This window comes from Martes martes, assembly GCF_963455335.1.
Source record: "Martes martes genome assembly, chromosome: 1".
Taxonomy (NCBI): Eukaryota; Metazoa; Chordata; class Mammalia; order Carnivora; family Mustelidae; genus Martes; species Martes martes.
This window is the reverse complement of record NC_137888.1, coordinates 74,118,438-74,135,370: the sequence shown is the minus strand read 5'-3', so window position 1 is coordinate 74,135,370 and position 16,933 is coordinate 74,118,438. Positions and strand designations below refer to the sequence as shown.

Genomic DNA, 16,933 nt, shown 5'->3' with positions numbered 1-16,933 from the left:
CCTGGGGTACATATTCTATAAGAAAGAAGTGACAAATGCTTGATTCTTTCCCTTTATTTACAAGTTTTCAAGGTAATAGTTCTCCTCTAACATACTTCAAAGATTCTTAATAATTTTTTCCTGTTAAGTGCTATTGTGAACTCATGGATTTAAGAATATTTGGTGTGTTTGAATTCACTGATATTACCCCTATAGATGCCCCCCAAATTCTATTTTTTGCCACGGAGGAGATTTGTTCTGGTTGATTCCTTCATTTTCAGATGAACTTAGTAGTCCTTGAAGCTTCCTTGATCTTTAGTGTAAAAACCTATTTTAGGTTCATATTATACACTTTCTGAGTCAGACCTAGAATCAATCATTTCTCCCAAAAAGCCCTAGTTCTTTTCAGTAAGAAATTATATTCAGAACCACAATCTGGGCACTATGGGTACTCATTTCTATTGGCTTAATCATTGTTCGTAGCCCTTTTCTATGGGCAGAACTAGAAAAGGTACTTTTTTAAGAGAAAGTTCATCATGAGTTCATACTGATACTTTCTATTCAAATTCAGGTCTAAGGATTCTTACTGTTTTTTACTTAACTTTATTCATCTTACATCAGTACTCCCTTCAGCTGCACTGAAAAATCTTAGTTCTCAATGATACCAACATAAACATTTACTCAATTCATCCCACAATATACATACAATAGCCTCAGAATCATAATTACAACACTACAGCCAGAATATAATTACTGAAAATAATTTAAGATTTGTTTGCTGGGGGCGCCTGGGTGGCTCAGTGTGTTAAAGCCTCTGCCTTCAGCTCAGGTCATGATCTCAGGGTCCTGGGATCAAGCCCCACATCAGGCTCTCTGCTCAGCAGGGAGCCTGCTTCCTCCTCTCTCTCTGCCTGCCTCTCTGCCTACTTGTGACCTCTGTCAAATAAATAAATAAATAAATCTTAAAAAAAAAAAAAAAAAAAAAAAGATTTGTTTGCTGCCCTTTTGGTCCTTAGAGTAGATCCCACTGGGGATGTTCAGTCAAATTACAAAGTTAAAGTCATTTGGAATAGTTCCTCTCTGTGTAGTTTTGCTATCCACCAAATACACAGGTTTATTTAATTTTACTTCTGTTTCTTTTAGGGATTGCCTTTAAAATTGTAATATTATTTATAATAATGTAAAATATTTCCTGGTCCCAACATCAAATCTACAAAAAGACACATATTCAAAGAAGTCTAGCTCCTATCCTTTCTCCCCTCTTACTTATTCCCTTATTATAAGCACATTTTATTTTAAGCTTTAGAGTTTTTTATTTTTTCATTATTATTTTTGTCAACTTAACTTTTCAGAGCACTTTAAGGTTAACAGCAAAATTAAGAAGAAAATAGAGATTTCCCATATATCCTCTACCCCCCCATACACACAGCTTTCCTCAGGATCAACATTTCCAACAGAGGGCACATGTGTTACAATTGATGAACCTACACTGACACATTGTTATCCATCCAAAGTCCATAGTTTACTTTAGGATTCACTCTTGGTGTTTACATTCTATGGGTGTAGACAAGTGTATAATGGAAGTGTCCACCATTATGAAATCATATAGAATATTTTCACTGCCGTAAAAATCCTTTTCCACCTATTTATCTCTTATTACCAATCCCCAACCCCTCTTAATCACTGGTCTTTTTAATAATTTATAGTTTTGCCTTTTTCCAGAATGCTGTGGTTAGAATCGTTCAGTATGTAGCCTTTTCAGACTGGCATCTTTCACTTGGTCATACACATTTAAGTTTCCTCCAAGTCTTTTCATGGCTCAGTAGTTCATTCCTTTTTTGTGCTGAATCATGTTCCACTGCCTGAATGTACCAGATTTTTTATCCATTAACCTACTGAAGACCATCCTGGTTACTTCCAAGTTTTGGCAATTGTGCATACAGCTGCCATAAATATCTATGTGCAGGTTTTTGTGTAGACATAAGTTTTCAGCCACTTTGGGTAAATACCAAGGAGTCCAGTTGCTGGACTATATGGTAAAAGTGCATTTCGTTTTGTAAGAATAACAAACTGTCTTCCAAAAATGGCTATACCATTTTGTATTCCCACTAGACATGAACAGGAGTTACTGTTGTGCCACATCTTTGCCAGTATCTGGTGTGGTCAGTGTTCCAAATTTTGGTCATTCCGATAGGTGTGTAGTGGTAGCCTGTTTTTATTTTAATGTTTGTTTCTCTAATGATATATGAAGTAGAACGTTTTTTCATATGCTTGTTTTCCATCTGTTTATCTTCTTTCGTGAGCTATCTGTTAAGGTCTTTGCCTATTGGTTAATAGCGTTGTTTGTTTTCTTAATGTTGAGTTTTAAAACTTCTTTGATATCTTGGATAACTGTTCTTTATCAGATGTGTCTTTTGCAAATATTCTCTCCCAGTCTGTGGCTTGTCTTCTCACTTATCTGGACATTATCTTATATAGAGCATAAACTGTGATTTTTGATGAAGTCCAACTTATCTATTATTTATTTCATAGTTTGTGCCTTTAGGTATTGTATCTCAAAAGTTCTAGCCAAGGTCATCTGGATTTTTCTTATGTTGTCTTTTAGGAGCCTTATTTATTTTACATTTATTTTATTTATTTTACATTTAGGTCTGTGATCCATTTTGAGTTAATTTTTGTGAAAAGTGTAAGATCTGTGTCTAGATTCTTTTTTTTTTTTTTCGCTTGTAAAAGTCCAGTTGTTACATCACCATTTGCTGAAAAGGCTATCTTTATTCCACTGTATTGCCTTTGCTCCTTTGTCAGAGCTCAGTTGACTAAATTTATGTGAGTCTACTTCTGGTTTCTCAATTCTTCCCATTGATCTATTGGTCTATTCTTTCACCAGTAGCATAGTGTCTTGATTGCTGCAGTGTTGTAGTAAGTTTTGAAGTTGGGAAATGTCCAGTCTTCTGACTTTGTTTTTCTTCAGTATTATGTTGGTTATTCTGGGCCTTTTGCCTCTGTACAAACTTCAAAATCACTTTGTTGATATCCACAAATAATTTTCTGGTATTTTTATTGGGACTGCATGGAATCTACAGATTGAATTGGGAAGAACTGACAGCTTGGCAGTATTGAATTTTCCTATCCATGAACATGGAATTTCTATTTAGGGTAATGTAATAGTGAAGAGGAATTCTAGTTTAGATAAGGTGGATATAATATTTGAGGTGAGATCTAAATTTCAAGGAGGAAGACTTGCAAAGATCCCAGGGAAAGTGATGGGAATAGCTAGTGCCAAATGTGTAATTTTATTTAAAAAATTTTATTTAAAAAATTATTATATATCTTTTCTCCTTTGATCTGTAAGCATGATGAAATACATTAAGGATTTCCTAATGTTGAGCCAGTCTTGCACTTCTCAGGAAAAACATTACTTGAACACTGTGAGGTTTTTTGTTTGTTTTCAAATTTTCATTTAAATTCTAGTTATTTAACATACGAGCAATATTAGTTTCAGGAATAGAATTCAGTGGTTTGTCACTTATTTCTTTTTTTTTTTTAATTTTTTTAATTTAATAAACATATAATGTATTTTTATCCCCAGGGGTACAGGTCTGTGAATCGTCAGGTTTACATTTCACAGCACTCATCATAGCCCATACCCTCCCCAATGTCCATTTCCCCGCCACCCTCTCCCGTCCCCCCTCCCCCCCGCAACCCTCAGTCTGTTTCTTGAGATTGAGTCTTTTATGGTTTGTCTCCCTCCCAATCCCATCTTTTCATTTTTTCTTTTCCTACCTCCCCCCAACCCCCCCCCGCCCTGCATCTCCACTTCCTCATATCAAAGAGATCATATGATAGTTGTCTTTCTCCGATTGACTTATTTCGCTAAGCATGATACCCTCTAGTTCCATCCACGTCGTCGCAAATGGCAATATTTCATGTCTTTTGATGGCTGCATAGTATTCCATTGTGTATATATACCACATCTTCTTTATCCATTCATCTGTTGATGGACATCTAGGCTCTTTCCACAGTTTGGTTATTGTGGACATTGCCGCTATAAACATTCGGGTGCACGTGCCCCTTCGGAGCACCACGTTTGTATCTTTAGGATATATACCCAGGAGTGCAATTGCTGGGTCGTAGGGTAGCTCTATTTTCAGTTTTTTGAGGAACCTCCACACTGTTTTCCAGAGTGGTTGCACCAGCTTGCATTCCCACCAGCAGTGTAGGAGGGTTCCCCTCTCTCCGCATCCTCGCCAGCATCTGTCATTTCCTGACTTGTTAATTTTAGCCATTCTGACTGGTGTGAGGTGGTATCTCATTGTGGTTTTGATTTGTATTTCCCTGATGCCGAGTGATGTGGAGCATTTTTTCATGTGTCTGTTGGCCATCTGGATGTCTTCTTTGCAGAAATGTCTGTTCATGTCCTCTGCCCATTTCTTGACTGGATTATTTGTTCTTTGGGTATTGAGTTTGATAAGCTCTTTATAGATTTTGGATACTAGCCCTTTATCTGATATGTCGTTTGCAAATATCTTCTCCCATTCTGTCAGTTGTCTTTTGGTTTTGTTAACTGTTTCCTTTGCTGTGCAAAAGCTTTTGATTTTGATGAAGTCCCAATAGTTCATTTTTGCCCTTGCTTCTGTTGCCTTTGGCGATGTTCCTAGGAAGAAGTTGCTGCGGTTGAGGTCAAAGAGGTTGCTGCCTGCATTGTCCTCAAGGATTTTGATAGATTCCTTTCGCACATTGAGGTCCTTCATCCATTTTGAGTCTATTTTCGTGTGTGGTGTAAGGAAATAGTCCAATTTCATTTTTCTGCATGTGGCTGTCCAATTTTCCCAGCACCATTTGTTGAAGAGGCTGTCTTTTTTCCATTGGATATTCTTTCCTGCTTTGTCGAAGATTAGTTGACCATAGAGTTGAGGGTCTATTTCTGGGCTCTCTATTCTGTTCCATTGGTCTATATGTCTGTTTTTGTGCCAGTACCATACTGTCTTGATGATGACAGCTTTGTAATAGAGCTTGAAGTCTGGAATTGTGATACCACCGACTTTGGCTTTCTTTTTCAATATTCCTTTGGCTATTCGAGGTCTTTTCTGGTTCCATATAAATTTTAGGATTATTTGTTCTATTTCTTTAAAAAAAATGGATGGGATTTTGATAGGGATTGCATTAAATGTGTAGATTGCTTTAGGTAGAATAGACATTTTCACAATATTTGTTCTTCCAATCCATGAACATGGAACATTTTTCCATTTCTTTGTGTCTTCCTCAATTTCTTTCATGAGTACTTTATACTTTTCTGAGTATAGATTCTTTGCCTCTTTGGTTAGATTTATTCCTAGGTATCTTATGGTTTTGGGTACGATTGTAAATGGGACTGACTCCTCAATTTCTCTTTCTTCTGTCTTGTTGTTAGTGTAAAGAAATGCGACTGATTTCTGTGCATTGACTTTATATCCTGACACTTTACTGAATTCCTGTATAAGTTCTAGCAGTTTTGGAGTGGAGCCTTTTGGGTTTTCCACATATAGTACCATATCGTCTGCAAAGAGTGATAGTTTGACTTCTTCTTTGCCGATTTGGATGCTTTAATTTCTTTTTGTTGTCTGATTGCTGAGGCTAGGACTTCTAGTACTATATTGAACAGCAGTGGTGATAACGGACATCCCTGCCGTGTTCCTGACCTTAGCGGAAAAGCTTTCAGTTTTTCTCCATTGAGAATGATATTTGCGGTGAGTTTTTCATAGATGGCTTTGATAATATTGGGGTATGTGCCTTCTATCCCTACACTTTGAAGAGTTTTAATCAGGAAGGGATGCTGCACTTTGTCAAATGCTTTTTCAGCATCTATTGAGAGTATCATATGGTTCTTACTCTTTCTTTTATTAATGTATTGTATCACATTGATGGATTTGCGGATGTTGAACCAACCTTGCAGCCCTGGAATAAATCCCACTTGGTCGTGGTGAATAATCCTTTTAATGTACTGTTGGATCCTATTGGCCAGTATTTTGGTGAGAATTTTCGCATCTGTGTTCATCAAGGATATTGGTCTGTAATTCTCTTTTTTGGTGGGATCCTTGTCTGGTTTTGGGATCAAGGTGATGCTGGCCTCATAGAATGAGTTCGGAAGTTTTCCTTCCATTTCTATTTTTTGGAACAGTTTCAGGAGAATAGGAATTAATTCTTCTTTAAATGTTTGGTAGAATTCCCCTGGGAAGCCGTCTGGTCCTGGACTTTTGTTTGTTTGGAGATTTTTGATGACTGTTTCAATCTCCTTACTGGTTATGGGTCTGTTCAGGTTATCTATTTCTTCCTGGTTCAGTTGTGGTAGTTTATACATCTCTAGAAATGTATCCATTTCTTTCAGATTGTCAAATTTGTTGCCATAGAGTTGCTCATAGTATGTTCTTATAATTGTTTGTATTTCTTTGGTGTTGGTTGTGATCTCTCCTCTTTCATTCATGATTTTATTTATTTGCGTCCTTTCTCTTTGCTTTTTGATAAGTCTGGCCAGGGGCTTATCAATCTTATTAATTCTTTCAAAGAACCAGCTCCTAGTTTTGTTGATTTGTTCTATTGTTTTTTTAGTTTCTATTTCATTGATTTCTGCTCTGATCTTTATGATTTCTCTTCTCCTGCTGGGTTTAGGCTTTCTTTGTTGTTCTCTCTCCAGCTCCTTTAGGTGTAGGGTTAGGTTGTGTATTTGAGACCTTTCTTGTTTCTTGAGAAAGGCTTGCACCGCTATATATTTTCCTCTCAGGACTGCCTTTGTTGTGTCCCACAGATTTTGAACCGTTGTGTTTTCATTATCATTTGTTTCCATGAATTTTTTCAATTCTTCTTTAATTTCCTGGTTGACCCATTCATTTTTTAGAAGGATGCTGTTTAGTCTCCATGTATTTGCGTTCTTTCCAAATTTCCTCTTGTGATTGAGTTCGAGCTTCAGAGCATTGTGATCTGAAAATATGCAGGGAATGATCTCGATCTTTTGGTACCGATTGAGACCTGATTTATGACCCAGGATGTGGTCTATTCTGGAGAATGTTCCATGTGCACTAGAGAAGAATGTATCTTCTATTGCTTTGGGATGGAACGTTCTGAATATATCTGTGATGTCCATCTCGTCCAGTGTGTCATTTAAGGACTTTATTTCCTTGTTGATTTTTTGCTTAGATGATCTGTCCATTTCAGTGAGGGGAGTGTTAAAGTCCCCTGCTATTATTGTATTACTGTCGATGTATTTCTTTGATTTTGTTATTAATTGGTTTATATAGTTGGCTGCTCCCATGTTAGGGGCATAGATATTTAAGACTGTTAGATCTTCTTGTTGGACAGACCCTTTGAGTATGATATAGTGTCCTTCCTCATCTCTTATTATAGTCTTTGGCTTAAAATCTAATTGATCTGATATAAGGATTGCCACCCCAGCTTTCTTCTGATGTCCATTAGCATGGTACATTGTTTTCCACCCCCTCACTTTAAATCTGGAGGTGTCTTCGGGTCTAAAATGAGTTTCTTGTAGGCAGCATATTGATGGGTTTTGTTTTTTTATCCATTCTGATACCCTGTGTCTTTTGATTGGGGCATTGAGCCCATTAACATTCAGGGTAACTATTGAGAGATATGAATTGAGTGCCATTGTATTGCCTGTAAGGTGACTGTTACTGTATATTGTCTCTGTTTCTTTCTGATCTACTACTTTTAGGGTCTCTCTTTGCTTAGAGGACCCCTTTCAATATTTCCTGTAGAGCTGGTTTGGTGTTTACAAATTCTTTCAGCTTTTGTTTGTCCTGGAAGCTCTTTATCTCTCCTTCTATTTTCAATGATAGCCTAGCCGGATATAGTATTCTTGGCTGCATGTTTTTCTCGTTTAGTGCTCTGAATATATCATGCCAGTTCTTTCTGGCCTGCCAGGTCTCTGTGGATAGGTCCGCTGCCAATCTAATGTTTTTACCCTTGTATGTTACAGACTTCTTTTCCCGGGCTGCTTTCAGGATTTTCTCTTTGTCGCTAAGACTTGTAAATTTTACTATCAGGTGATGAGGTGTGGACCTATTTTTATTGATTTTGAGGGGCGTTCTTAGCATTTCCTGGATTTTGATGTTTGTTCCCTTTGCCATATTAGGGAAATTCTCTCCAATAATTCTCTCCAATATACCTTCTGCTCCCCTCTCTCTTTCTTCTTCTTCTGGAATCCCAATTATTCTAATGTTGTGTCATCTTATGGTGTCACTTATCTCTCGAATTCTCTCCTCGTGGTCCAGTATTTGTTTGTCTCTCTTTTGCTCAGCTTCTTTATTCTCTATCATTTGGTCTTCTATGTCACTAATTCTTTCTTCTGCCTCATTTATCCTGGCAGTGAGAGCTTCCATTTTTGATTGCACCTCATGAATAGCTTTTTTGATTTCAACTTGGTTAGATTTTAGTTCTTTTATTTCTCCAGAAAGGGCTTTTATCTCTCCAGAGAGGGTTTCTCTAATATATTCTATGCCTTTTTCGAGCCCGGCTAGAACCTTGAGAATTGTCATTCTGAACTCTAGATCTGTCATGTTACCTATGTCCGTATTGATTAGGTCTCCAGCCTTCAGTACGGCCTCTTGTTCTTTTTTTTGAGGTGAGTTTTTCCTCCTTGTCATTTTGTCCAGATAAGATTTGCTTTCTCCTGCTGTGGAATTCCGCTGTTCTTGGTGAGCGAAGTTGGTTTTGGATGGGTTTCTTGTTGATCTTCTGGGGGAGGGGCCTGTTGTAGTGATTCTCAAGTGTCTTTGCCGCAGGCGGAATTGCACCGCCCTTGCCAGGCGCCAGGCTAAGGAATCCGCTTGGGTTTGCTTTCGGGAGCTTTTGTTCCCTGAGCGCTTTCCGTAGAGTTCCGGAGGACGGGAATGAAGATGGCGGCCTCCCAATCTCTTGTCCCGGAGGAGCCGAGAGCTTGGGGTTCCGCTCCTCAGTGCGCTCTCAGAGCAAAGCGCCCAACAGCCCCGCCTCCCTGGCTTGCGGTCGCGCCTCGAGGAAAGCAGTCAATCGCTGGAGCTGGAGAAAAGCGCCCGGTCGCTTTCGTCTCCGTGGCCTCCGGCCGCGCTCCGAGCCCACCCAGCCTGCGACCGGCACAAGGTAACCCCGGGCTTAGAGCTCACTCCTCGGCTTTGTCGCTGTAGCCGGCTTCCCCGCTCTAATACCTGCGAGCTCTGTGGCACTCAGACACCCCCGGTCCTTCTGTGACCCCGCGGGACCTGGGGATATGCTGACCCCGCCTGGGTTTCCCCCCAGTTTAGCCTCTGGAGCGATGTCTCCCAGTGGAGCCGACTTTTAAAAGTCCCGATTTTGTGCTCCGTCGCTCCGCCGCTTGCCGGGTGCCGGCCCCTCCCCCCGGGGTCTATCTTCCCGTCGCTTTGGATTCACTTCTCCGCAGGTCCTACCTTTCAGAAAGTGATCGATTTTCTGTTTCTGGAATTGTTGCTCTTCTTCTCTTCGATTTCCCGTTGGATTTGTAGGTGTTCACAATGGTTAGATAAGCTATCTAGCTGATCTCCTGCTACCCGATGTTGTCTCAGCCTGCTACTTCTCCGCCATCTTGACTCCTCCCTCTCCTGGTTTGTCACTTATAACAACACTCAGTGCCCTCCTTAATACCCATCACCCTTCTAGCCCATCCCCTACCCACCTCCCTCCAGCAACTCTCAGTTTGCTCTATAGAGTCTCTTATGGTTTTTTCCCTCTCTATTTAGCCCCTCCCATATGTTCATATGTTTTGTTTCTTAAATTCCACATGTGAGGAAGTCTTATGGCATTTGTCTTTCTCTGACTGACTTATTTCACTTAGCATAATACCCTCTAGTTCCACCCACATCATTGCAAATGGCAAGATTCCATTCTTTTAATGACTGAGTATTATTCATATGTATATACATATATATGTATATATGTATACACACATACACACACACACACACACACATACCACTTCTTCTTCATCTATCCATCTGTTGATGGGCATGTGAGCTCTTTCCATAGTTTGGCTGTCATTGATAATGCTGCTATAAACACTGGGATGCATGTACCTCTTTGAATCTGTATTTTTGTATCCTTTGGGTAAACATCTAGTAGTTCAATTGCTGGATAGTAGAGTAGTTCTATTTTTAACTTTTTGAGGAACCTCCATACTGTTTTCCAGAGTGACTGCACCAGTTTGTATTACCACCAGCAGTGTAAGAGGGTTCCCCTTTCTCCGCATCCTTGTCAACACCTGTTGTTTCTTGTGTTGTTGATTTTAGTCATACTGACAGTTGTCGAGTGGGATCTCATTGTGGTTTGGCTTGTATTTCCCTGATGATGAATGATCTTGAGGGTCTTTTCAAGTGTTTCTTAGCCATCTATATGTCTTCTTTGGAAAAACGTCTGTTCATGTCTTTTGCCCATTTCTTAACTGGATTATTTGTTTTTTGGGTGTTGAGTTTGTTAAGTTCTTTATAGATTTATCAGATATGTCATTTGCAAATATCTTTTCCCATTCTTTAAGTTGCTGTTTTGTTGATTGTTTCCTTCTCTGTGCAGAAACTTTGTATCTTGATGAAGTCCGAACAGTTCATGTTTGCTTTTGTTTCCCTTGCTTTTACAGACATGTCTTTCTTTTTTTTTTTTTTTAAAGATTTTATTTTATTTATTTGACAGAGAGAGAGAGAGAATCACAAGCAGGCAGAGCAGCAGGCAGAGAGAGAGGGAGAAGCGGGCTCCCCGCTGAGCAGAGAGCCCGATGCGAGGCTCGATCCCAGGACCCTGAGATCATGACCTGAGCCGAAGGCAGAGGCCTAACCCACTGAGCCACCCAGGCGCCCCCAGACATGTCTTTCTTGTAAAAACTTTCTGTGGCCAATGTCAGAGGGGTTGTTGTCTTTATTCTCCTCTAGGATTTTGATGGTTTCCTGTCTCACATTTAGGTCTTTCATCCATTTTTGAATTTATTTTTTTGTGTATGGTTTAAGAAAGTGGCCCAGTTTCATTCTTCCACATGTTGCTCTCCAGTTTTCCCAACACCATTTGTTGACTGCCTTTTCTCCACTGGATATTCTCTCCTGCTTTGTTGAAGATTACTTGACCATATAGTTGTGGGTACATTTCTGGGTTTTCTATTTTGTTCTATTGATCTATGTGTCTGGTGTTGGTTTTTTGTTTTTTTTTTTTTTCCGTTTTTTTGTTTGTTTGTTTGTTTGTTTTTGCCAGTACAATACTGTCTTGATGATTACAGCTTTGTAATAAAAGCTTTAAGTCTGGAATTGTGATGCCTCCGCTTTGCTTTTCTTGATCTGGGTTGCTTTGGCTATTTGGGGTCTATTGTGGTTCCATACAGATTTTAGGATTGTTTGTTCTAGATCTGTGAAAAATGCTGATGTTATGAGCACTGTGGCTTTTTAGGTTTTTTTTTTTTTCAATATATTTCTGTGTTGAATTTGATAGTGTTTTATTTAGAATTTCTCATTTAAGCTGTAAGTGATATTATTTTAGATTTTGTGTGTGCTTTTTTAGGTATTGCATCATGGTTTTACTATTTTCGTTAAATAAATTGAGAAGATTTATACTTCCCAATTAAGTAAATTAGGAAGATTTATACTTCTCACTTAAGTAAATTGGGAAGATTTGAATAGTTTGGAACTGTTTAAATAGATAGGAATCATCTGCTCCTTAGAGATTTGAAAGAGATTGTCTGTAAAATTATTTTAACTGTGTCACTTTTAAAAAGAAGTAGTTAGGGTTTCTTTCTTTCTGTCTGTCTGTCTGTCTATCATAATGTGTTTTAATCACATTTTCATTTCACCTGTGGATATTGGTCTATTCAGGTACCTTCCTCTAAGTCAACTTATCACACTTATTGTACATAATGATCTTTTGTTCCTTCCCCATATATGTGGTTATATTCTTTTCTCAGTTCTATTGTGGTATATTTGGATTATCTCTTATTTTTTTTAAATTAGACTTGCCAGAGATTTGGGTATTTCATCAGTCTTTTCAAATAATACATTTTTAGGTTTAGCCATTTAAATTTGTGCTCTAATTTATTAAACAGTTTCTCTTTTGCCTTTATTAATTCCTTTCTCCTTTTTTCATTTTACTTTTCTAAAACTTTCAGATATTTACAAACATTTATTTTTATTTGGTTTTACTTTAAATAAAAGGGGTACCTGGGTGGCTCAGTTGGCTAAGTGTCCAACTCTTGATTTCAGCTCAGGTCATGATATCAGGGTCATGAGATCGAGCCCTTAAGATTCTCTCTCTCTGGGGAACCTGGGTGGCTCAGTCATTAAGCATCTGCCTTTGGCTCTGGTCATGATCCTGGGGTCCTGGGATTAAGCCCCCCATCAGGCTCCCTACTCAGTGGGAAGCCTGCTTCTCCCTCTTCCACTCCCCCTGCTTGTATTCCCTCTCTCACTCTCTCTCTGTCAAATAAATACATAAATAATTTTTTTTAAAAAAGATTTTCTCTCTCTCCTACTGCCCCTCCCCTCCCCCACCCCTGTGCACACATGAGTGTTGTGCTCTCTCTCTAAAAAAATTAAAAAAATAAAAGTATTTCAGGGGCACCTGGGTGGCTCAGTGGGTTAAGCCTCTGCCTTCGGCTCAGGTCATGATCTCAGGGTCCTGGGATCGAGTCCCACATTGGGCTTTCTGCTCAGCGGGAGCCTGCTTCCCCCCCACCCCTGCCTGTCTCTCTGCCTACTTGTGATCTCTGTCTAATAAATAAAATCTTTAAAAAATAAAAAATAAAAAAAATAAAAGTATTTCAGACTTTCAGTTTATATGTTTAGTGTATCCCATGCATTATGCCTTGTTGTCATGGACATTGCTTACTAAATGTTTAGTAATTCATGTTTGCTTCCTCTCTAAGAGTTATTAGGATCAAATATGATCTATTTAATTTTATTAACTTTTTGTTCCTTTATTAGTACTTTTTAGTTTTGTTGCATTGTAATTGGAAAATATGGCCTATATACTTTTCACTGAACTTTTCTCTATAGATCAGAATACAAGTGAATGTAGCAGTCTTCTATTACAATCCCTATACACATGAGAATGTTTTTTTGTTGTTCTTTGCTAGGTATAGAATTTCTGTATCGTAATCTTTTCCCCTCAAAAACATAAATGCTACTCCATCTTCTTCTGACATTTATTGTACTAGAAACATCCAATGTTTGTGATAACATTTTTTAAATGACTTATTGTAGAAATTTGTCTATGTCTGAAATTCAGACATTTTGCCAGACTATTTTTAAGCATAGATCTCTATAACTACTTTTGCCTTGTTTTCAGTGAACCTTTTGAATCTGAATTTTCTGTTTCTCATGGTAAACATTTCCACTATTATTTATTATCATTGCTTTTCCCCCTTTTATAATGTCTCTCTTTCTGAAATCATTACTATGTATGTATTTTCCATCTTTCAATCTTCTGATTTATGGGAGCTTCCTTAAAATTATATCCATCACAGGGGCACCTGGGTGGTGTAGTCAGTTAGTTGTCAGATTCTTGGTTTCAGCTCAGGTCATGATCTCAGGGTCATGGGATCAGGTCCTACATCAGGTTTCATGTTCAGTGCAGAGTCTGCTTGAGACTTTCTCTCCCTCTACCTCTCCCTCAACTCTCTCTGTCTCTCAAATAAATAAAAAAAATTTTTTAAAAATTATCCCCATCACAGACTCAGTTATCTATAAGATCTAACCTTCAGGTCTCTGTTTTAGTTGGATTTTAAAAATTTGATAATCGTATTTTTCATCTGAAAAAAATTATCTCAGAAAAAAGATGTGCAATAATCTCTAAACTTTTCTTTGAGGGAGTGTCTAGTTTTCAGGGGCTCATATGTTTTGATTTCTTGGACTGATTGCCTTCTTCTGAACTACTGACGTATTCCATAGACCAGATAGCATTTCTGCTCGTTTATGTTTCACTAGAGACAGCGAGAGAGGAAGTGAGAATGTTTGTCCACATGACTGGAGATTGTGTGAATTTCTGGTCCTCCTCAGTCAGAAGGCTTTTTTTTTTTTTTTGACAGACTATTTCTTCACTTAAGAGGATTTCTCCCTCTATCTGCTTCCCCTGCTCTGCCTTACAGAAGTTCTTCGAGTTTTCATGAATGCAGATGACACTTTCCCTAATTTTTGGCACAGGCACCTTTTCCCCCCTATTTTAGTCACTATTTTTGGTGTGTTCAGTGGTATGGGCAGAGCTGGAAGGAAGGTGAGGAGAGGAGTCAGAAGGTGTAGGTGCAGAGAGAGACTTAGATCATGTTGAATCAAAAACCTACTACAAAGATAGGAATGAAAACTCTGGCAATCAACTGGACTATTTCATGAGCCCCATCTACAAAGAGGAATGGAAACTTCTTATACTTCCTTTGTGAATTTGTGCCCCAATAGTACTGTGTGCTAAGTCTTTCTGCTTCACTTGTCCTATCTTCACCTCATTATTCTTGTCTCAATTTACAGAAAAATGTAGACAAGGAGTTCTTCCTGTTTCCCACAGTGTTTGATGAGAATGAAAGTTTACTCCTGGATGAGAATATTAGAATGTTTACAACCGCACCTCATCTGGTGAATAAGGAAGATGAAGATTTTCAGGAATCTAATAAGATGCACTGTGAGTATGCATCACCTGCCAATATTAAGTTATTTCAGTACGGCCCGTGTAACGCTTTTAATGAAACCAAAATGCTAATTACTTTGCCCATTGATTAATTTTCAACAAATGATTAAATACAACTCTGAGGGTAATATTAATATTTAAGTTATCAGTCAATTATTTTTCATTTTGCTTAATCTAAAATAATAAAACATAAAATCTATCAATTAGATACCTGGTCCTTAAAATGTAGTCCCTGGATCAGCAGCTTTAGTCTGACCCAGGGACTTGTTAGAAATGCAAATTCTGGGGCCCCAACTCCTACCTACTGGATCAGAAACTTTATGGGTGGGACCAGCAATCTCTATGTAACAAAACCTTCTACATCATTGTGATATGCCTAAATTTGAGAACTACTGGATTAGATGCTTTTCTCATCTGTGGTTTAATAGCGACAACCTCATTTTATTATTCAAAATAAAGAAAGATATGGCCTCTGTTGTCAATGAACTTTAATGAATCTCACCCTTGACTACAAATTAGAATTCTCCTGGGAGTTTTATTAGAACTGTTAAAACTATTTTTTAAATGCTCAGGGCAACCTCCAGAAATTCTTATTTAATTGAAACCTAGCATCAGATTTTCTTTTTCATTCCCAGAATAATTCTAGAGGTTTAGAGACAGTGAACTAATTGTTCAGAATGCCACACTGCTAATGGACTACATGTGAAAATCACCATAGTAAGAAGAAACAAATGTAAAGTTGTGTTAAAAACTCATGTTGCTTTTTTAACTGAATCAATACTGGTCATGATCATGATAATATTTCTTTTGAGTTAGCATTTTTACATTTTGGAGAAGTCAAGATTATTACCTATTAGTAAGAGCAGTGAAAGAAAACTTTATGCATTCACTCTTCCCTGTTATTCAAGATGAATCAGACAATTTTCCATCCAGAGCAACAAACACATTCCCAGTCTGCAGTGCCCAGGAATAGCTGTTATTATTCATTCATTTGGGTCCTCACAAATCCAACTCTTAAGAGAACTAAGAAATGGTTAGCTGGGAAGAACATTGCAGAACTTCAAGAACCCTGCCTTCAGTTCTCCCCCTTCTGGCCAGGGATGTTCTGAGGGTGCTGGGTACAGGAAGGGGTTGCAGAGACACTCCTGATGCATAATGGGTTGGGGTGGCATGAATGGGTCTCTCAAAAATTAGATCAACAAAGTTGGCTCTGGAAAATCTGGGATGTTGTCATGTAGGAGGACATAAGATAAATCACTTTCAAAATATTATTTCCCGACTTTTACAGCCATGAATGGATTCATGTACGGGAATCAGCCTGGTCTCAACATGTGCCAAGGAGATTCAGTCATGTGGTACTTATTCAGTGCTGGAAATGAGGCTGATGTACACGGGATTTACTTCACAGGAAACACGTATCTGTCAAAAGGAGAAAGAAGAGACACAGCAAACCTCTTCCCTCAAACAAGTGTTACACTCCTCATGCAGCCTGATACTGAAGGTACATTTCTTTAAAGTCAAGACGAGTCTCCACTGAATGGATCCATGTCATTTTGGCTTAAAAAGCTGGATTGGGTGATCAACTCATCCCTTCCCCAAGCCTCCCAAGTGTGTGCCCTTCCCTCCCTTGAAGAGCATGTCTGGGGCACTGTTAGCTAAGCATGTGGCAGATAGGTCCATTTCCTGCCTGCTGAGGGGAAGGGAGGGAGTGACAAGTGAAGAGCAGACTGTGGTTTTTCCCATTTCCACATAATAGAGTCCTTGGGATGCTTTCTTTTTAAGTTATGTTCCTTTTAACGATAGAGGGCAAATCAGACTAGAAAGGGAATGACTTCTCTAACAGCTCTGGAGTTAGACTTTTGGTAATCTCTCTGTAGCCTTCATGTATTGTTGGTTTGTTGGCTGTTTGTGTTTGAGTGTCCCATGCTAGAATGATAGCCGCGCAACCTCAGAGATACCTGTGGCCTGGTTCTGAATGAGTAAGACAAACTGAAACAAGAAAGAAAGAACTTTAACCAAAATGTGAAACACACTAACTTACTTCAGGCTTTATCTGGTTCATCATATACCACTACAACATAAGACAAGTCCAGTGTCACCTCTTCCTTCATTCATTAGACAAGTGTAAATACAACAGTCAACAAAAGACATAAAGTGCCTTTTCTTGTGAAGTGGAAATTCTAATGCAGGGAGACAGACAAGAAGCAAGTATATTTTTATATATAAATGTGTATATATATATATATGTATATATATATATATATATCTCAAGTGGTTATAAACATTATCAAGAAAAAATAAGGCAGAAAAAGGGGCTTGTGATTGATGG

The 16,933-nt window shown here is 38.4% G+C and overlaps 1 protein-coding gene across 2 annotated transcripts in view; it reads left to right on the top strand.

Moving 5' to 3' along the window:
• The window catches only part of CP (ceruloplasmin), a 53,215-nt gene that overhangs the window by 21,903 nt on the left and 14,379 nt on the right, over window positions 1-16,933 (top strand). For both annotated transcript variants that reach the window (XM_080804422.1, XM_080804421.1), the window contains exons 10-11: window positions 14,448-14,598; window positions 15,893-16,105. In XM_080804422.1, coding sequence (XP_080660548.1) covers window positions 14,448-14,598; window positions 15,893-16,105 — 364 coding nt within the window. The remainder of the gene's footprint in view (window positions 1-14,447; window positions 14,599-15,892; window positions 16,106-16,933) is intronic.